This window comes from Ylistrum balloti, unplaced genomic scaffold (assembly GCF_031769215.1).
Source record: "Ylistrum balloti isolate Yb309-2 unplaced genomic scaffold, AGI_CSIRO_Ybal_v1 Utg370204, whole genome shotgun sequence".
NCBI lineage: Eukaryota > Metazoa > Mollusca > Bivalvia > Pectinida > Pectinidae > Ylistrum > Ylistrum balloti.
In genome coordinates this window covers 661,846-683,981 of record NW_026782177.1, presented here as the reverse complement: position 1 = coordinate 683,981, position 22,136 = coordinate 661,846, and the positions used below count along the sequence as shown (strand labels likewise).

Below are 22,136 nucleotides of genomic sequence, written 5' to 3'. Positions count from 1 at the left end.
GGGGTTCGCAATAGAGTTTTCCTTGGGACAGAACATTGTTTTTTTTCAATCGTGGCGCGGTAGGCGAAGCTCGCCAGCGAGCTGATTTTTTTACAAGATTTTTCAGAAAACGTACAGACTCAAATAAGCATCGTACAGGGCGTATTTTTTCCCATAAAAAATAAACGTACATGTACGTTTATTTGGCACACGAGAGTATATGATCTAACTCTCGTTCTATTTATGTACGTCTGAAAACAAAACTCTAATCTTAAAATCTTTATATAACATAAAATGCAACACTGGCCTTCGCATGCACTTATTTGTGTGCGTGTACACGCTTACATATTAATTTTATACATGTATATAGAAAATACGTGGTCAGCATATTTATTTATAAACCGTATCTTGACGAAGGTGAAGAAAGACAAATGTGGCGCGCCGTTGGTGAACCATTTGTCTTTCTGTTTTTCTTTCAACACTAATTGAAAAATCAGACTATCGAAACTTCAACAATTTGATAAGCAAATTCAATCTGTGTTTACCAGGTGTTGATGTTAGCTGATTCGTGCTTGATGACGCACGTCAAAATAATTGCTCCGCACGGAAATATAGTTCCACAATGCCAAGGATATAAAAAGCAATTTACCGAATTTTTGTAAATAAACTTGCTTGCTTCAACAAACATAATAGCTTATTTGAACAGTTCATTACATTTTTGAATGTTATGTTATAAAATCAGAAGGCAATTTTATCAAACTGACGCACGTGCTGGAATTATAACTGTCACTGCCTAATTTAGTAAAAACATATGTTGCAGGTGAATTCGGACACTAGCAACGCCAGTTACAAGATAAAGAGTTGGAGGTCCCTGTAATATTGTGTACAAGTTATATTATTCCCCCTGTAAGTCCTGTTGTGGCCTGTAGGAGGTCCCTGGGGTATTGTGTTATATTATTTCCCCTGTAAGTCCTGTTGTGGCCTGTAGGAGGTCCCTGTGGTATTGTGTACAAGTTATATTATTTCCCCTGTAAGTCCTGTTGTGGCCTGTAGGAGGTCCCTGTAATATTGTGTACAAGTTATATTATTTCCCCTGTAAGTCCTGTTGTGGCCTGTAGGAGGTCCCTGTGGTATTGTGTTATATTATTTCTCCTGTAAGTCCTGTTGTGGCCTGTAGGAGGTCCCTGTGGTATTGTGTACAAGTTATATTATTTCCCCTGTAAGTCCTGTTGTGGCCTGTAGGAGGTCCCTGTGGTATTGTGTTATATTATTTCCCCTGTAAGTCCTGTTGTGGCCTGTAGGAGGTCCCTGTGGTATTGTGTACAAGTTATATTATTTCCCCTGTAAGTCCTGTTGTGGCCTGTAGGAGGTCCCTGTGGTATTGTGTTATATTATTTCCCCTGTAAGTCCTGTTGTGGCCTGTAGGAGGTCCCTGTGGTATTGTGTTATATTATTTCTCCTGTAAGTCCTGTTGTGGCCTGTAGGAGGTCCCTGTGGTATTGTGTACAAGTTATATTATTTCCCCTGTAAGTCCTGTTGTGGCCTGTAGGAGGTCCCTGTGGTATTGTGTTATATTATTTCTCCTGTAAGTCCTGTTGTGGCCTGTAGGAGGTCCCTGTGGTATTGTGTACAAGTTATATTATTTCCCCTGTAAGTCCTGTTGTGGCCTGTAGGAGGTCCCTGTGGTATTGTGTTATATTATTTCCCCTGTAAGTCCTGTTGTGGCCTGTAGGAGGTCCCTGTGGTATTGTGTTATATCATTTCTCCTGTAAGTCCTGTTGTGGCCTGTAGGAGGTCCCTGTAATATTGTGTACAAGTTATATTATTTCCCCTGTAAGTCCTGTTGTGGCCTGCAGGAGGTCCCTGTGGTATTGTGTTATATTATTTCCCAGTAAGTCCTGTTGTGGCCTGTAGGAGGTCCCGGTGGTATTGTGTTATATTATTTCCCCTGTAAGTCCTGTTGTGGCCTGTAGGAGGTCCCTGTGGTATTGTGTACAAGTTATATTATTTCCCCTGTAAGTCCTATTTGTGGCCAGTAGGAATCAGGGGTTTACATTATCAGTTCATCACAGAATGTAAATATATGGACTAAAACCTTTTTTAATTCTGTGATTTTATATATCGTTACATGAAAACTGTACACAGATACCTGGATAGATGGATTATGACAATAAAAAAGAACCAAAAATAATATGCCTGGGTAACATTTTACTTTCTTTATTTCTCCAACCAACAAATTTAAGATACAAACATTTTCAATATTTACACTATAAATTGACAAAATTCCCATATTTTTCAACTATGTAAAACAACATTGTTTCATGTTCATTTGTTCCATAAAAGTTTCTCTTCTTTTCTCTGTTCTTCTCTGTATTTGCTCTTAATGATATGAAATTTGAACATTCCGTTGCAGCAATAACGATAGTAATCTTTAACTGCCAGATCTAGGGACGTAAGGGGATTTTTTTATCTCAAATTCGATATAAAAAAACATCCATTACTTCTCCAGAAATAGCGATAACACATTTTCATTGTTGAAATCTATGATGGCATCTTGTTGGCCATTTTGTTTTTTCTGATCAGTCCAAAAATCCAATGGGTACAACTAGGGACCAAGGGGGATCTACATGTGAAGTTTGAGAGAGATCCGTTCCGTGCTTCTTAAGAAATAACCATAATAAACTTTACGCGGTGAAATCTAAGAGGGCCTCTTGTCGGCCATTTTGTTTTTCTAATAAGCTAAACGTTAATGTTCAAATTGATTTTCTCTCTTTGACGTTAGTGTCTCTACAAATGAAAGAAAATATCACCCAGCTTATCTTGTATATAATACAGAGTCAATACCCTTTAATGATTAACAACAGACAATCAGACTTGACAAGGCACAAAAGACTTGACAAGACACAACACCATACACTCAGACTTGACAAGACACAAAAGACTTGCCAAGACACAACACCATACACTCAGACTTGACAAGACACAACACCATACACTCAGACTTGACAAGATACAACGCCATACACTCAGACTTGACAAGACACAAAAGACTTGCCAAGACACAACACCATACACTCAGACTTGACAAGACACAACACCATACACTCAGACTTGACAAGACACAACACCAGACACTCAGACTTGACAAGACACAACACATACACTCAGACTTGACAAGACACAAAAGACTTGACAAGAACAACACCAGACACTTAGACTTGACAAGACACAACACCAGACACTCAGTATAAATAGATAAACTCGCAAACAGAGACACAGATAGAATATGTGGTAGATAACAGACACCATATATATCAATATCAATGCACAGTGAATTACGTGGGATTGTACCCACTTATAAGGTATGTTATTGACACACGCATGCGCAGGACATTGACTATATCCATCAGGTACAACTACGACTAGTATTGCAGATATAACCATAAAAAAGTTTTCTTCGTTTATCATGTTCCAACATATTTCCACTGCATGCCAAAAATACCAGAAAACACACAAAACCTACAGTGTGCTACTATTTCAATAGGTTTTTGTACTGAACGTCAATACTAGAACATGTAGCATTGCCTTCAAGGTACTGACTTTATACAGCGGTTTAGTTGTACCATCGGAATGGGTAAAATGGTGGGGTGTGGGTGTGGATGGGGGTGGATGTGCGGAGGGGGTGGGGGTGATGGGGGTGGGTGTGATAGGGGGTGGGGTTGATGGGTGGGGGTAGGGGTGATTGGGGGGGGGGGTTGGTGATACGATTCCTTAGGGTCTTATTGCAGTGTACTAAACCATACATGTATCAAACGCATATGTAACTGATGTAAATAATACAAAGAAACATTTGCATGATTCCGATTATTTCAGAAACTGTTATTTATCTTTTGTTCATCGGACTAGTGCAATCAAAATGACTATATACAGAAATACATGTTTGACACTGTACCACATTGACAAGTCTTAAACAGACAAAATGACTATATACAGAAATACATGTTTGACACTGTACCACATTGACAAGTCTTAAACAGACAAAATGACTATATACAGAAATACATGTTTGACACTGTACCACATTGACAAGTCTTAAACAGACAAAATGACCACCATAACTATCGCCATTATTTGTCATACTACTCACCTCATCACCGTTTAGATAATAATGAATGACAACGATAATTTATTTCAGTTCTGCCTTATTTCACAAAAAAATAAGTCTATGAAGGTGTGATTCTTTCGTACATCAAGAGGTAAGCGTTAGGGTCACTGAGTGCAGAATATTCGGTGCATTCTGTGACTGTTTTATCACTGATTGTGTACCACGTGTCGTTGTTCTGTTTAGATTGGTAACTTCCGGAAGGGACAGTATTTTGTTGTACATGCATTCCGGAATCCTGTGTCCTTCCTTCCCAGTATTTTATGATACTTTCTACAGACCTCTCTGGATCGCGCCACGTGTTACTGAGAAATCTCCTTTTTATGTCTGCTTCTTGGTGTCCAGTGGTACGAACGTGGACGGTGTAGTGACCCCCGTGAATTGATCCCATGTGACATACCACGCCATAAAGGCGATACAGCTTTTGTTCCGTGTCGGGATTGCTCTCATTCTGAATGTAGAATGAGAAATTGCTGTATTATAGAAAAAATACAAAACGAAACAAAAACAAAACGAAACATAACCTATCCTATAAATGGTATAGAGATTAAGAAGACAGTGAGTTAAATTCTCAAATCTTAAACCACGTGATACTGAACGTTATTTGATTTTACTGGTAATGTCATGTGACTGATGACACTCATATCCTTTTGTTATATACTTATATTGTAATAAATCACCCACGTGTTTAACATTTGTATTTGTCTATTGATGTAAGGAGGTAATTGTCCCTATTTGTCTCCCTTGTTGAACTCTTTTGTAAAGAAATATTCCTTCCATAATAATTAAATCCTATTTCGAACAAGTCATATTTTACGTTGTTGTCTCTTGACCCTAACAACGAAAAAGGTAGAAGTAAAATGTATTTATAGAAACTAAGGTGTTAAACATTATGTTGAATCTTCTCAAGGCATCGTGTCAAACGTGAAAATGGGAAAAGTGATCTGAGCGGGCTGATAATCTAGACCATGCACCGGGTGTAAGTTAGAATAGCTTACCTATATCTTGTACATAGGTACTTACATTCAAAACAGCCATACCGGGAAAACAAAACGGAGTCGTGTCTAGATATTCCGGGTAAGTCAATTTTCCATCCATCTTTTGAAGCCTGCCATCATTTAAGTTCTACACAAATATATAGAAAATATTATTTATCAGCACAGATATATAATACATTCTGTGCAGTTTAAGCGTATTTCGATGCCAACCTCAGGCTGATGTGAAACTAACATGTTTAATTACTTAACATATCATTTAATCACATTAACTAAGCGATAATTTTTTTCAGAAATCTCGGAAATCAGATACGTATAGACAAAACAAAGAGAGAGAGAGAACAACTTAACTCCTACCGCAGGAAAGACATTAACATTTTTGATGTCAACGAATTTGTAATCTAGGTAAAGCAACATGGAAGAGTATTTGGTTCTACCGTATCTTAGTGTGGAGAAGATGTGTAAAATTAGGTCCCTTTGACCCCGGTCTCGCTCGTAAGCCCCCAGGATCAGCCAATGTCAACAAACTCTATGTTAGTTGCCGTCTCATACTAATAATTCCTACCAAGTTTGAATTATTTCTAATCAGAATTAAACAAATGTAATTATTCCTATAACATTTATACTAAAATTTACACTCAATAATAATATAGTTTTGTTATACTGTATCCGAATTTGGATATTTTTTAAAAAAAAGTTTTAGTCAATTTGAACGTTTTTGGTCCCGATCATTAGCATCTCGGTATTGACCAAATTAAATGTGTGCAAACTATCATATTGTCGTCTTTTACGAACATTTCTCATCAAATTTTAATCATTTTTCAATGAATGTAAACACAATAGACTCAAAATTGTCTCCTGACCGATAATCACTATAGTAAACTTCATCCCGTCCCCAGGGGAGAAGTTACCCACATTGAACAACGCATGACAACAGAAATATGGCGATTAGACGACCTGAAAATCTTTACGATATAATAAAGTAGGATACCATTTCGAATCTATTGAACTGAAACACCAACACTGGAGGCACAGCCATCAACATGTTCTGGCTCCGAGTTTTCGTGGCCAATGCTGCAAAACAACACATTACTACATTGCAGAAATATTAAACAGGGAAGCGTTCTTGACAGGCATTAACTTGTTATACTTCCATAAATCAAACACATTTTACTGCTGTCTTTCATGTACTCATCGTGTTAACAAAAACGTTATTAAATTCGAAATATCTGGTGGTCTTCAATAATTTACATAACTGATGTTCTTTGTTAACATTGCGGTAGTTACCTTCTGAGACAGATTTGCCTGTCTTTTCACATGTTCTACATGACATGGCACCATCGATTTCGTTAACTTCTGCAAAATGTCTCAGACCTCTCTCCAGGTGTGATAATTTGTCGTCGGGATAGAATCTCTCTCTGTGTTCTAGTGCTGATAATGTCTGTTCTATCGTGTCTGGTTCCATGTCCGGTCTGTTTCTACCTTTCGAATCACTTCCTTGGATGTTTGTGACTGCAATCTCTTTTACTCCGGCAAAGCTGGCATCCATATCATTTTCATCTGCATTTCTCATCTTTCTTGTTTCGATATTTTGATCATGTTCATCAAATAAGTTAACATAGACGTCATTTAAATCTGTCCTCTTCATGTCGTAGCACGATTCCCTATGTTCAGCTTTTGTTAGGTCGTTTGTGTAGATGTCTGCCCCCTCTTCCTGTTTTAAAACATTATTTAGGTTTTCACACTCGTCCGTCTCGTCTGTCTGTGGCGACAGAATGTCTTGGATGACGGATTCGTCTGTTTGTTTGAACACTTCTGTCTTGGCTGCAGCCTTACATGAGTATGGTGATACGTCGTCACTGTCTTCCTGCTGTACGTGAGAATTGGTGGCGTCTTCCACCTCTTTTGGATGTGGCAACACATTCGTTCGGCAAGCCTCCTCCTCCTTCGGTGAAATAGTCCTCCGACCACCAGTCCCATCTGGACCTCTTGACTCTGTAATCTGTGAGTTGGATGATCGAGTCTGACAGTCGACTCCCCATTTCTGTGCTGAAACATTTTGGCTCTCAACCTCATCTCCGCTTGTTGATACAGTTTGTCTGTCCGATTCTACGTGCTGTGGTGAATTATTGGTACTGTCAACCTCATTAAGGAATTGTAAAGTAGTATGAGAGTCAGTCTCTGCTTGTATTTTCGTAACAACTTCCCCTTGGTGTTGTAAATTTGTTGGTTTATTGTAAACCTCCGTTGGGTGTGGTGGCAAAGCGATATCTGGTTGTGGTGACACATTTGCTCGACAGTCAGTTTCCTCTTGGCGTTGTGACGTAGGCTGTTGTAAAAAAATATTTAAATATTTTGACCATCACATCAACTATATATCAACAACAAATATTCGAAAAATCATCATATTTATATCAAACAAACGTAAAAAAAAACATTAGCAGTTGGCAGTGATTCCAAATTACAGGGATTGTCAAAGTACAACAAAAATATTTCATTTATTAATTAAGTATCCGTTGTATCATTAAGCTATTTTGTTTACGTAGTTTCTCAATAAACATAATAATCTTAAAGACTTGGAGATTAGCTCTGTTAATCCTTTGGTATAATTTACCTCAACTCCGTTGAAAGGATTTGGTGAGGTCTGTTGGATATGTATCGGTATACTGGTAAATCTCTGGAATACTGGCTCAGCCTGTCAAACGTATAAAACAATAGAAAATGAGGCAATGGTACAGACTGACTGCATCTGATGAGATCCAGTCGGATCTTTGTCGAAAATTACGCACTATTCATGCTCGACAGTTACATCCAATACAAAATGCTGTTTTCTATACATGAAATGAGAGCTTATGTGGAAGAAATGTATTGACCTTTATTTTCCCCAAAATGTTACATCGTCGGGGTACTTCAGACAACTACAATGTTCTATAGGCGTTCTCATGTGTCAGCAGTAAAATTATTCTGATAGTAGTCACATAAACATGGCGGTGTTTTTCTGGTACTCACGTGGTTACAAGTGTTGTATGTGTACACGGTACAGAACACGCCTCCAAATAAAAGAGATACCGGGGATCTATTCATCAAGTCTTCTGTCTCTGAAACTGACATGTTTAGAGATTTTATCAACACTTCTGTCTCTGAAACTGACATGTTTAGAGATTTTATCAACCCTTTGGTCTCTGAAACGGACATGTTTAGAGATTTTATCAACTCTTTTGTCTCTGAAACTGACATGTTTAGAGATTTTATCAACTCTTTTGTCTCTGAAACTGACACATTTAGAAATTGTATCAACTCTTCTGTCTCTGAAACTGACATGTTTAGAAACTGTATCAACTCTTTTGTCTCTGAAACTGACACATTTAGAAATTGTATCAACTCTTCTGTCTCTGAAACTGACATGTTTAGAGATTTTATCAACACTTCTTTCTCTGAAACTGACACATTTAGAAATTGTATCAACTCTTTTGTCTCTGAAACTGACACGTTTAGAGATTTTATCCAGTTTTCTTTTTCTGAAAGTGACACATTTACAAATTTCATCAACTCTATTGTCTCTGAAACTAAAATGTTTAGAGATTGTATCCATTTTTTTTTTTCGCGAAGTGACACATTTAGAGATTTTATCAACTCTTTTGTCTCTGAAACTGACATGCTTAGAAATGTCATCAACTCTTTTGTCTCTAAATCTAACATGTTTAGAAATTCTTCTAACGTCTCTGTCTATAAAACTGACAAGTTTAGAAAACTGATATAGGAGTATTACTGCTTTTCCATATTTTTTTTTGTAATCATTTTGTTTACATGTTGTGTTTGTAGGTTCTGTTGTCTTCAGTAATCAATAGGAGGAAGAATTGTCCCTGTTTTCAATTTTAACAATGGTGATGAATCCGATTGATTTTGAATTTCTGAATTATTTACAGATGAGTTCTGATGAATAATCTTTTCCAAATTTGAATATTTAATCACAAAATGGAAATAAAAACTCGAAGTGTGTTGAAGGTGATACAAACTCAATTAGTATGTCATTTCAGGCCAAATCTGACCACCCAATCAATACTTTTTACATCATTCTATCCAGACATATGAAGAAAAGATGAAGCAAGTTATTTAGGCTCATTGACAAGTACAGCCACGAATATGTAAAATAAAGCGCTCGAAAAAATTTATTATACTGAAAAATCCAGTTTTAACTAACCTGATCCGTTGGTACGGTCTCTCGCTTCAACCTGAAAACATAAAAACAACCAATTGGCAAACTTACTGCCATTTTTATGCTTAACTGCATCACACTTCGAAACGAAAATGTGTTAACACAAGCAACATCAGTATTATGTTAAAACACCAGTAACACAAACATAATGTTTATAACCAATAAAACAAACATCATTTTTATAACCAGTAACACAAACATCATGTTTATAACCAGTAACACAAACACCATGTTTATAACCAGTAACACAAACATCATGTTTATATACCAGTAACACAAACATTGTTTTATAACCAGTAACACAAACATCATGTTTATAACCAGTAACACAAACATCGTGTTTATAACCAGTAACACAAACATCACGTTTATAACCAGTAACACAAACATCATGTTTATATACCAGTAACACAAACATCATGTTTATAACCAGTAACACAAACATCATGTTTATATACCAGTAACACAAACATCATGTTTATAACCAGTAACACAAACATCGTGTTTATACACCAGTAACACAAACATCGTGTTTATAACCAGTAACACAAACATCATGTTTATATACCAGTAACACAAACATCGTGTTTATAACCAGTAACACAAACATCGTGTTTATATACCAGTAACACAAACATCGTGTTTATAACCAGTAACACAAACATCATGTTTATATACCAGTAACACAAACATCATGTTTATATACCAGTAACACAAACATCGTGTTTATAACCAGTAACACAAACATCGTGTTTATAACCAGTAACACAAACATCATATTTATATACCAGTAACACAAACATCATGTTTATACACCGGTAACACAAACATCATGTTTATAACCAGTAACACAAACATCATATTTATATACCGGTAACACAAAACATCATGTCTAACAGTGATGTAATGTATAAAGTCATCAAAGGTATATAAAAGATACTTGTGTATAACTTGAAAGATATTGTGAATTGGTAAATTCCCCGCCCGTGCTTCCCTTTTCACAATACAAAACTACCTAGAGTTGTAACTCGATTATGAAAGCAGACCCTTAAAGATTGATCAAACCAATCACAAACCCATCACACAACCCCCCCCCCCCCCCCAGTGCACACCCAGTATATCTATAACATTACCTACCGAACACAGATCCTCCAGTCCACACCCAGTATATATATAACATTACCTACCGAACACAGATCCTCCAGTCCACACCCAGTATATCTATAACATTACCCAACACAGATCCTCCAGTCCACACCCAGTATATCTATAACATTACCTACCGAACACAGATCCTCCAGTCCACACCCAGTATATATATAACATTACCTACCGAACACAGATCCTCCAGTCCACACCCAGTATATCCATAACATTACCCAACACAGATCCTCCAGTCCACACCCAGTATATCTATAACATTACCTACCGAACACAGATCCTCCAGTCCACACCCAGTGTATCTATAACATTACCTACCCAACACAGATCCTCCAGTCCACACCCAGTGTATCTATAACATTACCTACCCAACACAGATCCTCCAGTCCACACCCAGTATATCTATAACATTACCTACCGAACACAGATCCTCCAGTCCACACCCAGTATATCTATAACATTACCTACCGAACACAGATCCTCCAGTCCACACCCAGTATATCTATAACATTACCTACCGAACACAGATCCTCCAGTCCACACCCAGTATATCTATAACATTACCTACCGAACACAGATCCTCCTGTCCACACCTAGTATATCTATAACATTACCGAACACAGATCATCCAGTCCACACCCAGTATACCTATAACATTACCTACCGAACACATATCCTCCAGTCCACACCCAGTATACCTATAACATTACCTACCTAACACAGATCCTCCAGTCCACACCCAGTATATCTATAACATTACCGAACACAGATCCTCCAGTCCACACCCAGTATATCTATAACATTACCTACCGAACACAGATCCTCCAGTCCACACCCAGTATATCTATAACATTACCTACCGAACACAGATCCTCCAGTCCACACCCAGTATATCTATAACATTACCTACCGAACACAGATCCTCCAGTCCACATCCAGTATATCTATAACATTACCGAACACAGATCATCCAGTCCACACCCAGTATACCTATAACATTACCTACCGAACACAGATCCTCCAGTCCACACCCAGTATATCTATAACATTACCGAACACAGATCCTCCAGTCCACACCCAGTATATCTATAACATTACCTACCGAACACAGATCCTCCAGTCCACATCCAGTATATCTATAACATTACCGAACACAGATCCTCCAGTCCACACCCAGTATACCTATAACATTACCTACCGAACACAGATCCTCCAGTCCACATCCAGTATATCTATAACATTACCGAACACAGATCCTCCAGTCCACACCCAGTATACCTATAACATTACCTACCGAACACAGATCCTCCATTCCACACCCAGTATACCTATAACATTACCGAACACAGATCCTCCAGTCCACACCCAGTATATCTATAACATTACCTACCGAACACAGATCCTCCAGTCCACACCCAGTATACCTATAACATTACCTACCTAACACAGATCCTCCAGTCCACACCCAGTATATATATAACATTACCGAACACAGATCCTCCAGTCCACACCCAGTATATCTATTACATTACCTACCGAACACAGATCCTCCAGTCCACATCCAGTATATCTATAACATTACCTACCGAACACAGATCCTCCAGTCCACACCCAGTATATCTATAACATTACCTACCGAACACAGATCCTCCAGTCCACACCCAGTATATCTATAACATTACCTACCGAACACAGATCCTCCAGTCCACACCCAGTATATCTATAACATTACCTACCGAACACAGATCCTCCAGTCCACACCCAGTATATCTATAACATTACCTACCGAACACAGATCCTCCAGTCCACACCCAGTATATCTATAACATTACCTACCGAACACAGATCCTCCAGTCCACACCCAGTATATCTATAACATTACCGAACACAGATCCTCCAGTCCACACCCAGTATATCTATAACATTACCTACCGAACACAGATCCTCCAGTCCACACCCAGTATATCTATAACATTACCTACCGAACACAGATCCTCCTGTCCACACCCAGTATATCTATAACATTACCTACCGAACACAGATCCTCCAGTCCACACCCAGTATATCTATAACATTACCTACCGAACACAGATCCTCCAGTCCACACCCAGTATATCTATAACATTACCTACCGAACACAGATCCTCCTGTCCACACCCAGTATATCTATAACATTACCGAACACAGATCATCCAGTCCACACCCAGTATACCTATAATATTACCTACCGAACACAGATCCTCCAGTCCACCAATCACTGTATTAAACAGTTGATAACTATCTTGTTGTTCATTCCCTTTGAACTGATCGTCACTAGAAAAATAATACTTTTTATCAAAATAAGCATTTCCAGCATTAAAAAAAACTATCATATATACGTATATATCAAACTTGGGTACAATTACGAGAGATAATTAAAACTGCAAGGTCGAATCAACAGTATTACTGTATATATAGCGTTTTATGCCCAATTTACACATTTATTTAGATCAAATTTGAGTAGAAAATGAATTCCGTATTTTTTATTTTCTGCTTAGCACGTACAGTTCTCTAACAGCATCAAGGACAGCTCTGGGCAGTTTTGAAGGCACGTCCGAACCAAAAAGGACTGCATCAGCAAGTTGTAGCAGGGAAACATCAAGCTGTGGTGGTGACTGACAAAACGTAGCTTGTTGTGTTATTCTTTCTAACAGTCCCAATGACCAAGCAGATAATCTTGTTATAATTCCCTGTCAAAGCAAAGAGATAACAATGTCATATAGAGTAGAAGTGGGCATTTTTGGGACTCGTGTCTTTTAATTCCTATGGGCACACAGGGGGTCAATATACATTACAACATCAATAGATGTTTCTTTGCTCGCCGACTTTTCTAAGTGCTCAATATACTGTGACGAGAGTATAGTGACCAGTATATTGTGACGAGAGTACAGTGACCATTATATTGTGACGAGAATAGAGTGACCAATATATTGTGACGAAAGTACAGTGACCAGTATAATGTGACGAGAGTATAGTGACCAGAATATAGTGACCAGAGTACAGTGACCAGTATTTTGTGACGAGAGTATAATGACCAGTATATTGTGACGAGATTATAGTGACCAGTATATTTTGACGAGAGTACAGTGACCAGTTTTTTGTGACGAGAGTACAGTGACCAGTATATTGTGACGAGAGTAAAGTGACCAGAATATTGTGACGAGAGTATAATGACCAGTATATTGTGACGAGAGTACAGTGACCAGTATATTTTGACGAAAGTATAATGACTAGTATATTGTGACGAGAGTATAGTGACCAGTATATTGTGACGAGAGTATAGTGACCAGTATATTGTGACGAGAGTATAGTGACCAGTATATTGTGACGAGAATACAGTGAGCGGTATATTGTGACGAGAGTAGAGTGACCAGTATATTGTGACGAGAGTACAGTGACCAGTATATTGTGACGAGAGTATAGTGACCAGTATATTGTGACGAGAGTATAGTGGCCAGTATATTGTGACAAGAGTAGACTGACGAGTATATTGTGACAAGAGTAGAGTGACCAGTATATTGTGACTAGAGTATAGTGACCAGTATATTGTGACAAGAGTAGAATGATCTGTGTATTGTGACGAGAGTTTAATGACCAGTGTATTAAGACAATTTCCTGTAATAAGACCAAGGTTGAGTCTTAGCACAGTAAAGACTTTTCTGGAGTATACATACAATTAAGTTCATCTGTTATCATACAGTAGCCGAAGGTCATAGATATGATTAAGACTGCGACTTCGCATAAACAGAATTAAGAAACATGTGATGACATTGAAAGGATATATACATGTGATGATATAGACGGGAGATGGACATGTGATGATATATACGGGAGATAGTAATGTGATGATATAGACGGGAGATAGACATATATGTGACGGGAGATGGATGTGATGATATAGACAGGAGATTAGACATGTGATGATATAGACGGGAGAGAGTCATGTGATGATATAGACGGGATATGGACATGTGATGATATATACAGACAAGGAGATAGACATGTGATGATATAGACGGGATGAAACAGAATTAAGAAACATGTGATGATATAGACGGGAGATATACATGTGATGATATAGACGGGAGATGGACATGTGATGATATATACGGGAGATAGTAATGTGATGATATAGACGGGAGATAGACATGTGATGATATAGACGGGAGATAGTCATGTGATGATATAGACGGGATATGGACATGTGATGATATAGACGGGATATGGACATGTGATGATATAGACAGGAGACAGACATGTGATGATATAGACGGGAGAAAGTCATGTGATGATATAGACGGGAGATGGACATGTGATGATATAGACGGGAGAGAGTCATGTGATGATATAGACGGGAGATAGTAATGTGATGATATAGACGGGAGATAGTCATGTGATGAGGTAGACGGGAGAGAGTCATGTGATGATATAGACGGGAGATGGACATGTGATGATATAGACAGGAGAGAGTCATGTGATGATATAGACGGGAGAGAGTCATGTGATGATATAGACGGGAGATAGTCATGTGATGATATAGACGGGAGATGGACATGTGATGATATAGACGGGAGATGGACATGTGATGATATAGACGGGAGAGAGTCATGTGATGATATAGACGGGAGAGAGTCATGTGATGATATAGACGGGAGATGGACATGTGATGATGTAGACGGGAGATGGACATGTGATGATATAGACGGGATGTAGACGGGAGATAGACATATGCTGATATAGACGGGAGATAGTCATGTGATGATATAGACGGGAGATAGACATGTGATGATATAGACGGGAGAGAGTCATGTGATGATATAGACGGGAGATGGACATGTGATGATATAGACAGGAGATGGACATGTGATGATGTAGACGGGAGATGGACATGTGATGATATAGACGGGAGAGAGTCATGTGATGAGATGATATAGACGGGAGAGAGTCATGTGATGATATAGACAGGAGATAGACATGTGATGATATAGACGGGAGAGAGTCATGTGATGATGTAGACCATGTGATGATATAGACGGGAGATAGTAATGTGATGACGTAGACGGGAGAGAGTCATGTGATGATATAGACGGGAGATGGACATGTGATGATATAGACGGGAGATAGTAATGTGATGAGGTAGACGGGAGATAGTCATGTGATGATATAGACGGGAGATAGTCATGTGATGATATAGACGGGAGATAGACATGTGATGATATAGACGGGATGTAGACGGAAGATAGTCATGTGATGATATAGACGGGAGATAGTAATGTGATGAGGTAGACGGGAGAGAGTCATGTGATGATATAGACGGGAAATAGTAATGTGATGATATAGACGGGAGAGAGTCATGTGATGATATAGACGGGAGATGGACATGTGATGATATATACGGGAGATAGTAATGTGATGATATAGACGGGAGATAGACATGTGATGATATAGACGGGAGAGAGTCATGTGATGATATAGACGGGAGATGGACATATGCTGATATAGACGGGAGATAGTCATGTGATGATATAGACGGGAGATAGACATGTGATGATATAGACGGGAGATAGTCATGTGATGATATAGACGGGAGAGAGTCATGTGATGATGTAGACGGGAGATGGACATGTGATGATATAGACGGGAGAGAGTCATGTGATGATATAGACGGGAGATGGACATGTGATGATATAGACGGGAGAGAGTCATGTGATGATATAGACGGGAGATGGACATGTGATGATATAGACGGGAGATGGACATGTGATGATATAGACGGGAGATGGACATGTGATGATATAGACGGGAGAGAGTCATGTGATGATATAGACGGGAGATGGACATGTGATGATATAGACGGGAGATAGTCATGTGATGATATAGACGGGAGATAGACATGTGATGATATAGACGGGAGAGAGTCATGTGATGATATAGACGGGAGATGGACATGTGATGATATAGACGGGAGAGAGTCATGTGATGATATAGACGGGAGATGGACATGTGATGATATAGACGGGAGATAGTCATGTGATGATATAGACGGGAGATAGACATGTGATGATATAGACGGAAGAGAGTCATGTGATAATATAGACGGGAGATAGTCATGTGATGATATAGATGGGAGATAGACATGTGATGATATAGACGGGAGATGGACATGTGATGATATAGACGGGAGATTACAATAAGATAAAATATTAACTATGATGGATTTTTTCTGATATTTCTTGATTACAGTGACCATCAGATGATCTGATATTATATACTCGTTTACTCTTCTGTCCATTTTCTCTTGTTTGTGTGGCTGTTTGCAATTGCTCTCTGAAATTTGGAGTCCTGCAGAGCACCTGACAAACAATAGAAACATCTGTTTATTTAAAATCCAACAATTACTGTCCAAGGAAAGCCACACAGTAAATTTTAAGAAACCTATTAGTTCTGAAATATCGTAAAGCTTCATCGGGGTATTTCAACCAATCAGATGCCCAGTTTTGTTGTTATGACACTATAATCGATACAGTTGAGATTGCAAAATTTCAACCAATCGGAAACATTGGCTCGGTTGTTATTGACGTCAAAGTTGATGACATCAGTAAGATTCTGAACAGCTGCAGACCCACACCGATATAATCACAACTTTCTCACACTTTATGTATACTAATTCTATTGACCTTTAACTTTGAACCAGCAGAGCAATCCAACACAGGCCGGCCTCCTAAGCAGCTTTTGTATCGACTATTTGCATGACGGATTGTAAGAACAGAATTACATAGCATAAAAAAGTTTGACTAATTAGATTTTAGTAGATCACATGACCTTTGAGTCGCTGACCTGAAAATTATTCAATCCCACGTGACCCCTCCACACCCGACAACCTTTGAACTAATACTGCAAGATATCATATCTTATCATACCAGAGGGTATATACCTAAATACAGACTATCCTTACGTCAATATTTACATGTTAATATTTGTATATCTCCGTATGTCAAAACATCATCACTGCAGTAGACAGCAAATTTATGTGGATACTTTAAAACATAGTCTAAAATCCTTGTTTCCTAGTAAGATATTTAGATGTTTTGATGAATGTTACCAACTATATTTACCTGTAGTACTGCATTCATGTAGCAGGTGTTACCAACATTGGGTATTCCCTAAAAACAGAGCCATTTCTATATTTAGCATGTGTTACATCAACATTGGGTATTCCCTGACGTCACTATATTTAGTATATCTTATAACACCGGGTATTCCCTTAACAAACAAGACATTACTATATTTGATATGTTTTACCAATGACAGGTATTCCCTAAAAACCTAGGGCATTACTATATTTAGTATAAGTTACCAACGTTGGGTATTCCTTAAAACATAAGACATTGCTATATTCGTTTCATGTTACACTTACATTGGGTATTTTAAACAAACATATGGGTCACTTTATACAGAAGCAGATATCCCCTAAAAATCGCGAAGGCATTCCCAACAAAATAAGGATGTTCGTATATATAATAGGAGCTACCAACATTGCTTTCTTTTTTTTTGAAATAACAGGAGTTACCACCTGTGCATAGCTTGTAGGAGTTATCCCCCCTGCATAATGATTTGAGTAGGAATTCCCTAAAACAGGAACAATATTACCAGAATCTTTTTCTTGTCTTCCATCGACTTCTGGCCAGGAATCGCTTTCAGACAGCGACTTCTGATCTGTTGACAGAACATCAGTGATCAATTCTAGACATTTCATATATCTTACATACGTGTAGCTGTGTGTTAAATCAATTCTAAACATGTCATAAATTTTACATACATGTAGCTGTTTGTTTAATCAATTCTAGACATGTCATAAATCTTAAATATATGTAGCTGTGTCTTAAACACAAAAAAATGTTGGAAGTGTTGTTATATTGAATCATAGACCTTAAAGAATTAACAGTAGGTAAATCCGATTGACCAAGAGAGTAAGGGAGCCGTACATATCAATGAAAATTAAACAGGTTCGACAAATCCAAAACTATATGATTCCAGTACACTGGTGATTTTGCTATAAATTTATTTTGTCATGAAATTTACAACATGTTCAAAATATCTCTTTTAGAAATCTCAGCACATATTGTACAAGACCGTCCCCCGGGATATTTTAAAAGTTGAAGCAATATTGAAATGGAGAATTTCAGACATTTTCAGTTTAAAAGTCTTGGTTGATCACTGTAATGACATTTCTTAGCAGGGACAAGTTCCAGTACAAATAGGTACATAATGTATTGTGTATATAAAACGAAAGTATCAAACAATATGTACATATTCTCTGACAATTTTACACCTACGCATGTATGTTTATCCATAATGATGTAATGTGTTAAGTCTCACATACCTACTTTCGTTTTAGTAAAATGTGATTAACAAAATCACTTACATACATATTGCATTATCTCTTACCGTCCGAAACACATAGACTGCACAAAATGGATAGAGGAAGAAAACAGCTACTCTGGTCCATCTCCGGTTGACAAGGAAACACAACACCTTCTTCAGCAAGGAAAAGGACACAACCCTCATACCATACACAGAGAACTGTAAACGGGGGATAAAACGGTCCGACATGATAACCAAGATACATCAAACTGTACATGAAACATAACAAAGTGAACCACTGGACACCTGAACTTTAAACAGCGATTTAGACTTTGGGAAAACCAGTATCAGAATAAAACGAAAGTGAAAGTGACGTTTTACGCGGTTTCACAATAGGTTCAATATGTCACCTGCGAAGTCAGTTAATGCTAAGTGTAAATTATTAGTTTTCTTTGGGTTAGTCCTACTGTTAGATATTACCTCCTTACATCTGTCTGTCAACATGTGTGTTTATCAAACATACAGGACAGTAGCTGTATAGCACCGTTCGTTCGTGGAAGATAAAACGCATGAAAGACCGCGATTATTCAAATAGGGATCACGTGACTTCAAATTCGGGTATGTTCTAGCTGTATATTTGTTATTGCGTTATGACTGTTATGAAGAGATCTGACAGAGACAGGGTTATGGAGAGATCTGACTTGGACTGGGCTATGAAGAGATCTCATAGAGACTGGGTTATGAAGAGATCTGGCAGAGACTGGGATGTGGAGGGGTCTCAGAGAGACTTGGATATGGAGAGATCTCAGAGAGACCGGGTTATTGAGAGATCTGACAGGGACTGGGATATGGAGGGATCTCAGAGAGACTGGGATATGGAGGGATCTCAGACAGACTGGGTTATGAAGAGATCTCATAGAGACTGGATTATGGAGAGATCTCAGAGTGACTGGGTTATGGAGAGATCTGACAGAGACTGGGATATGGAGAGATCTGACAGAGACTGGGATATGGAGAGATCTGGCACAGACTGGGTTATGGAGATATCTAAGAGAGACCGGCTTATGGAGAGATCTCAGAGAGACTGGGATGTGGAGAGATCTCATAGAGACCGGGTTATGGAGAGATCTCAGAGAGACTGGGTTATGGAGAGATCTAAGAGAGACTGGGTTATGGAGAAATCTAAGAGAGACCGGGTTATGGAGAGATCTAAGAGAGACCGGCTTATGGAGAGATCTGAGAGAGACTGGGATGTGGAGAGATCTCAGAGAGACTGGGTTATGGATAGATCTAAGAGAGACCGGCTTATGGAGAGATCTGAGAGAGACTGGGATGTGGAGAGATCTCAGAGAGACTGGGTTATGGATAGATCTCATAGAGACTGGGTTATGGATAGATCTCAGAGTGACTGGGTTATGGAGAGATCTGGCAGAGACTGGGTTATGGAGAGATCTAAGAGAGACTGGGTTATGGAAAGATCTAAGAGAGACTGGGTTATGGAGAGATCTCAGAGAGACCGGGTTATGGAGAGATCTGACAGAGACTGGGTTATGGAGAGATCTCAGAGAGACTGGGTTATGGATAGATCTCATAGAGACCGGGTTATGGAGAGATCTAAGAGAGACCGGCTTATGGAGAGATCTGAGAGAGACTGGGATGTGGAGAGATCTCAGAGAGACTGGGTTATGGATAGATCTCATAGAGACTGGATTATGGAGAGATCTCAGAGTGACTGGGTTATGGAGAGATCTGGCAGAGACTGGGTTATGGAGAGATCTAAGAGAGACTGGGTTATGGAAAGATCTAAGAGAGACTGGGTTATGGAGAGATCTCAGAGAGACTGGGTTATGGATAGATCTCATAGAGACTGGGTTATGGAGAGATCTCAGAGAGACTGGGTTATGGAGAGATCTAAGAGAGACCGGCTAATGGAGAGATCTCAGAGAGACTGGGATGTGGAGAGATCTCAACGAGACTGGGTTATGGAGAGATCTCAGAGAGACCGGGTTATTGAGAGATCTGACAGGGACTGGGATATGGAGAGATCTCAGAGAGACTGGGATATGGAGAGATCTGGCACAGACTGGGTTATGGAGATATCTAAGAGAGACTGGAATATGGACAGATCTAAGAGAGACCGGCTTATGGAGAGATCTCAGAGAGACTGGGATGTGGAGAGATCTCAGAGAGACCGGGTTATGAAGAGATCTCAGAGAGACTTGGTTATGGAGAGATCTAAGAGAGACTGGGTTATGGAGAGATCTAAGAGAGACCGGCTTATGGAGAGATCTCAGAGAGACTGGGATGTGGAGAGATCTAAACGAGACCGGGTTATGGAGAGATCTCAGAGAGACCGGGTTATTGAGAGATCTGACAGGGACTGGGATATGGAGAGATCTCAGAGAGACTGGGATATGGAGAGATCTGGCACAGACTGGGTTATGGAGAGATCTCAGGGAGACTTGGTTATGGAAAGATCTCAGCGAGACTTGGATATGGAGAGATCTGGCACAGACCGAGTTATGGAGAGATCTCAGAAAGACTGGGTTATGGAGATATCTCAGAGAGTCTGGGCTATGGAGATATCTCAGAGAGTCTGGGCTATGGAGATATCTCAGAGAGACTGGGCTATGGAGATATCTCAGAGAGTCTGGGATATGGTTGGAGAGTGTGGGAGACGAAGAGATCTGACAAAAACTCGGTTATGATGAGGTCTGGCAGAGACTGGGTTATGGAGAGATCTCGTACAGATGGACGTTCTAAAACAGGATTTCTATCTATCTTAATTGTGTGTCGTGAATAATCAATTCAGAAGATTACTGACATGATAAAATACCAAAACTGAGACGAAATATTCTTTAAATAATTTATTATAATCATTCAATTTCTTCTAAATCATAGCAAATATATATACAGGGGATTGTAATAATCAGTTATATACATACACAGGGGATTGTTATAATATAAGACTCTTTTCTATATGGGTATGTAGGATAGGGATATTCCACCCGAGGGGTCACAAAATATGGTAAAACCCGAGGCTTGCCGAGGGTTTTTACCACATTTTGTGATCCCGAGGGTGGAATATCCCTATCCTACAAACCCATATAGAAAAGTGTTTTTTTCTCTCATTTCTAATCTCATATTATCAAATATTTGCACTCACCTCGCGGTAGCTATCACTGGATGCCGCCATTTTTCAGAATTCTATTTTTTTTTC

At 38.8% G+C, this 22,136-nt stretch overlaps 2 protein-coding genes across 2 annotated transcripts; one reads left to right on the top strand and one right to left on the bottom strand.

Moving 5' to 3' along the window:
- Positions 1 to 3,998: 3,998 nt before the first annotated feature.
- Positions 3,999 to 19,165, bottom strand: LOC132551522 (ubiquitin carboxyl-terminal hydrolase 16-like). Its single transcript, XM_060215673.1, has 13 exons — positions 19,001 to 19,165; positions 18,203 to 18,268; positions 17,668 to 17,715; positions 16,825 to 16,905; positions 13,058 to 13,242; positions 12,742 to 12,826; positions 9,338 to 9,368; positions 8,146 to 8,240; positions 7,751 to 7,831; positions 6,424 to 7,465; positions 6,131 to 6,210; positions 5,165 to 5,263; positions 3,999 to 4,592 (listed from the first exon to the last, which is right to left on the bottom strand). Exons 1-13 carry the CDS (start codon positions 19,163 to 19,165, stop codon positions 4,203 to 4,205), a joined length of 2,448 nt encoding a protein of 815 aa, XP_060071656.1. The 3' UTR covers positions 3,999 to 4,202.
- A 401-nt stretch (positions 19,166 to 19,566) lies between these two features.
- LOC132551520 (nuclear speckle splicing regulatory protein 1-like) lies at positions 19,567 to 21,624 on the top strand. The gene has a single exon (XM_060215672.1). It carries the CDS (start codon positions 19,567 to 19,569, stop codon positions 21,622 to 21,624), a length of 2,058 nt encoding a protein of 685 aa, XP_060071655.1.
- Positions 21,625 to 22,136: the final 512 nt, after the last annotated feature.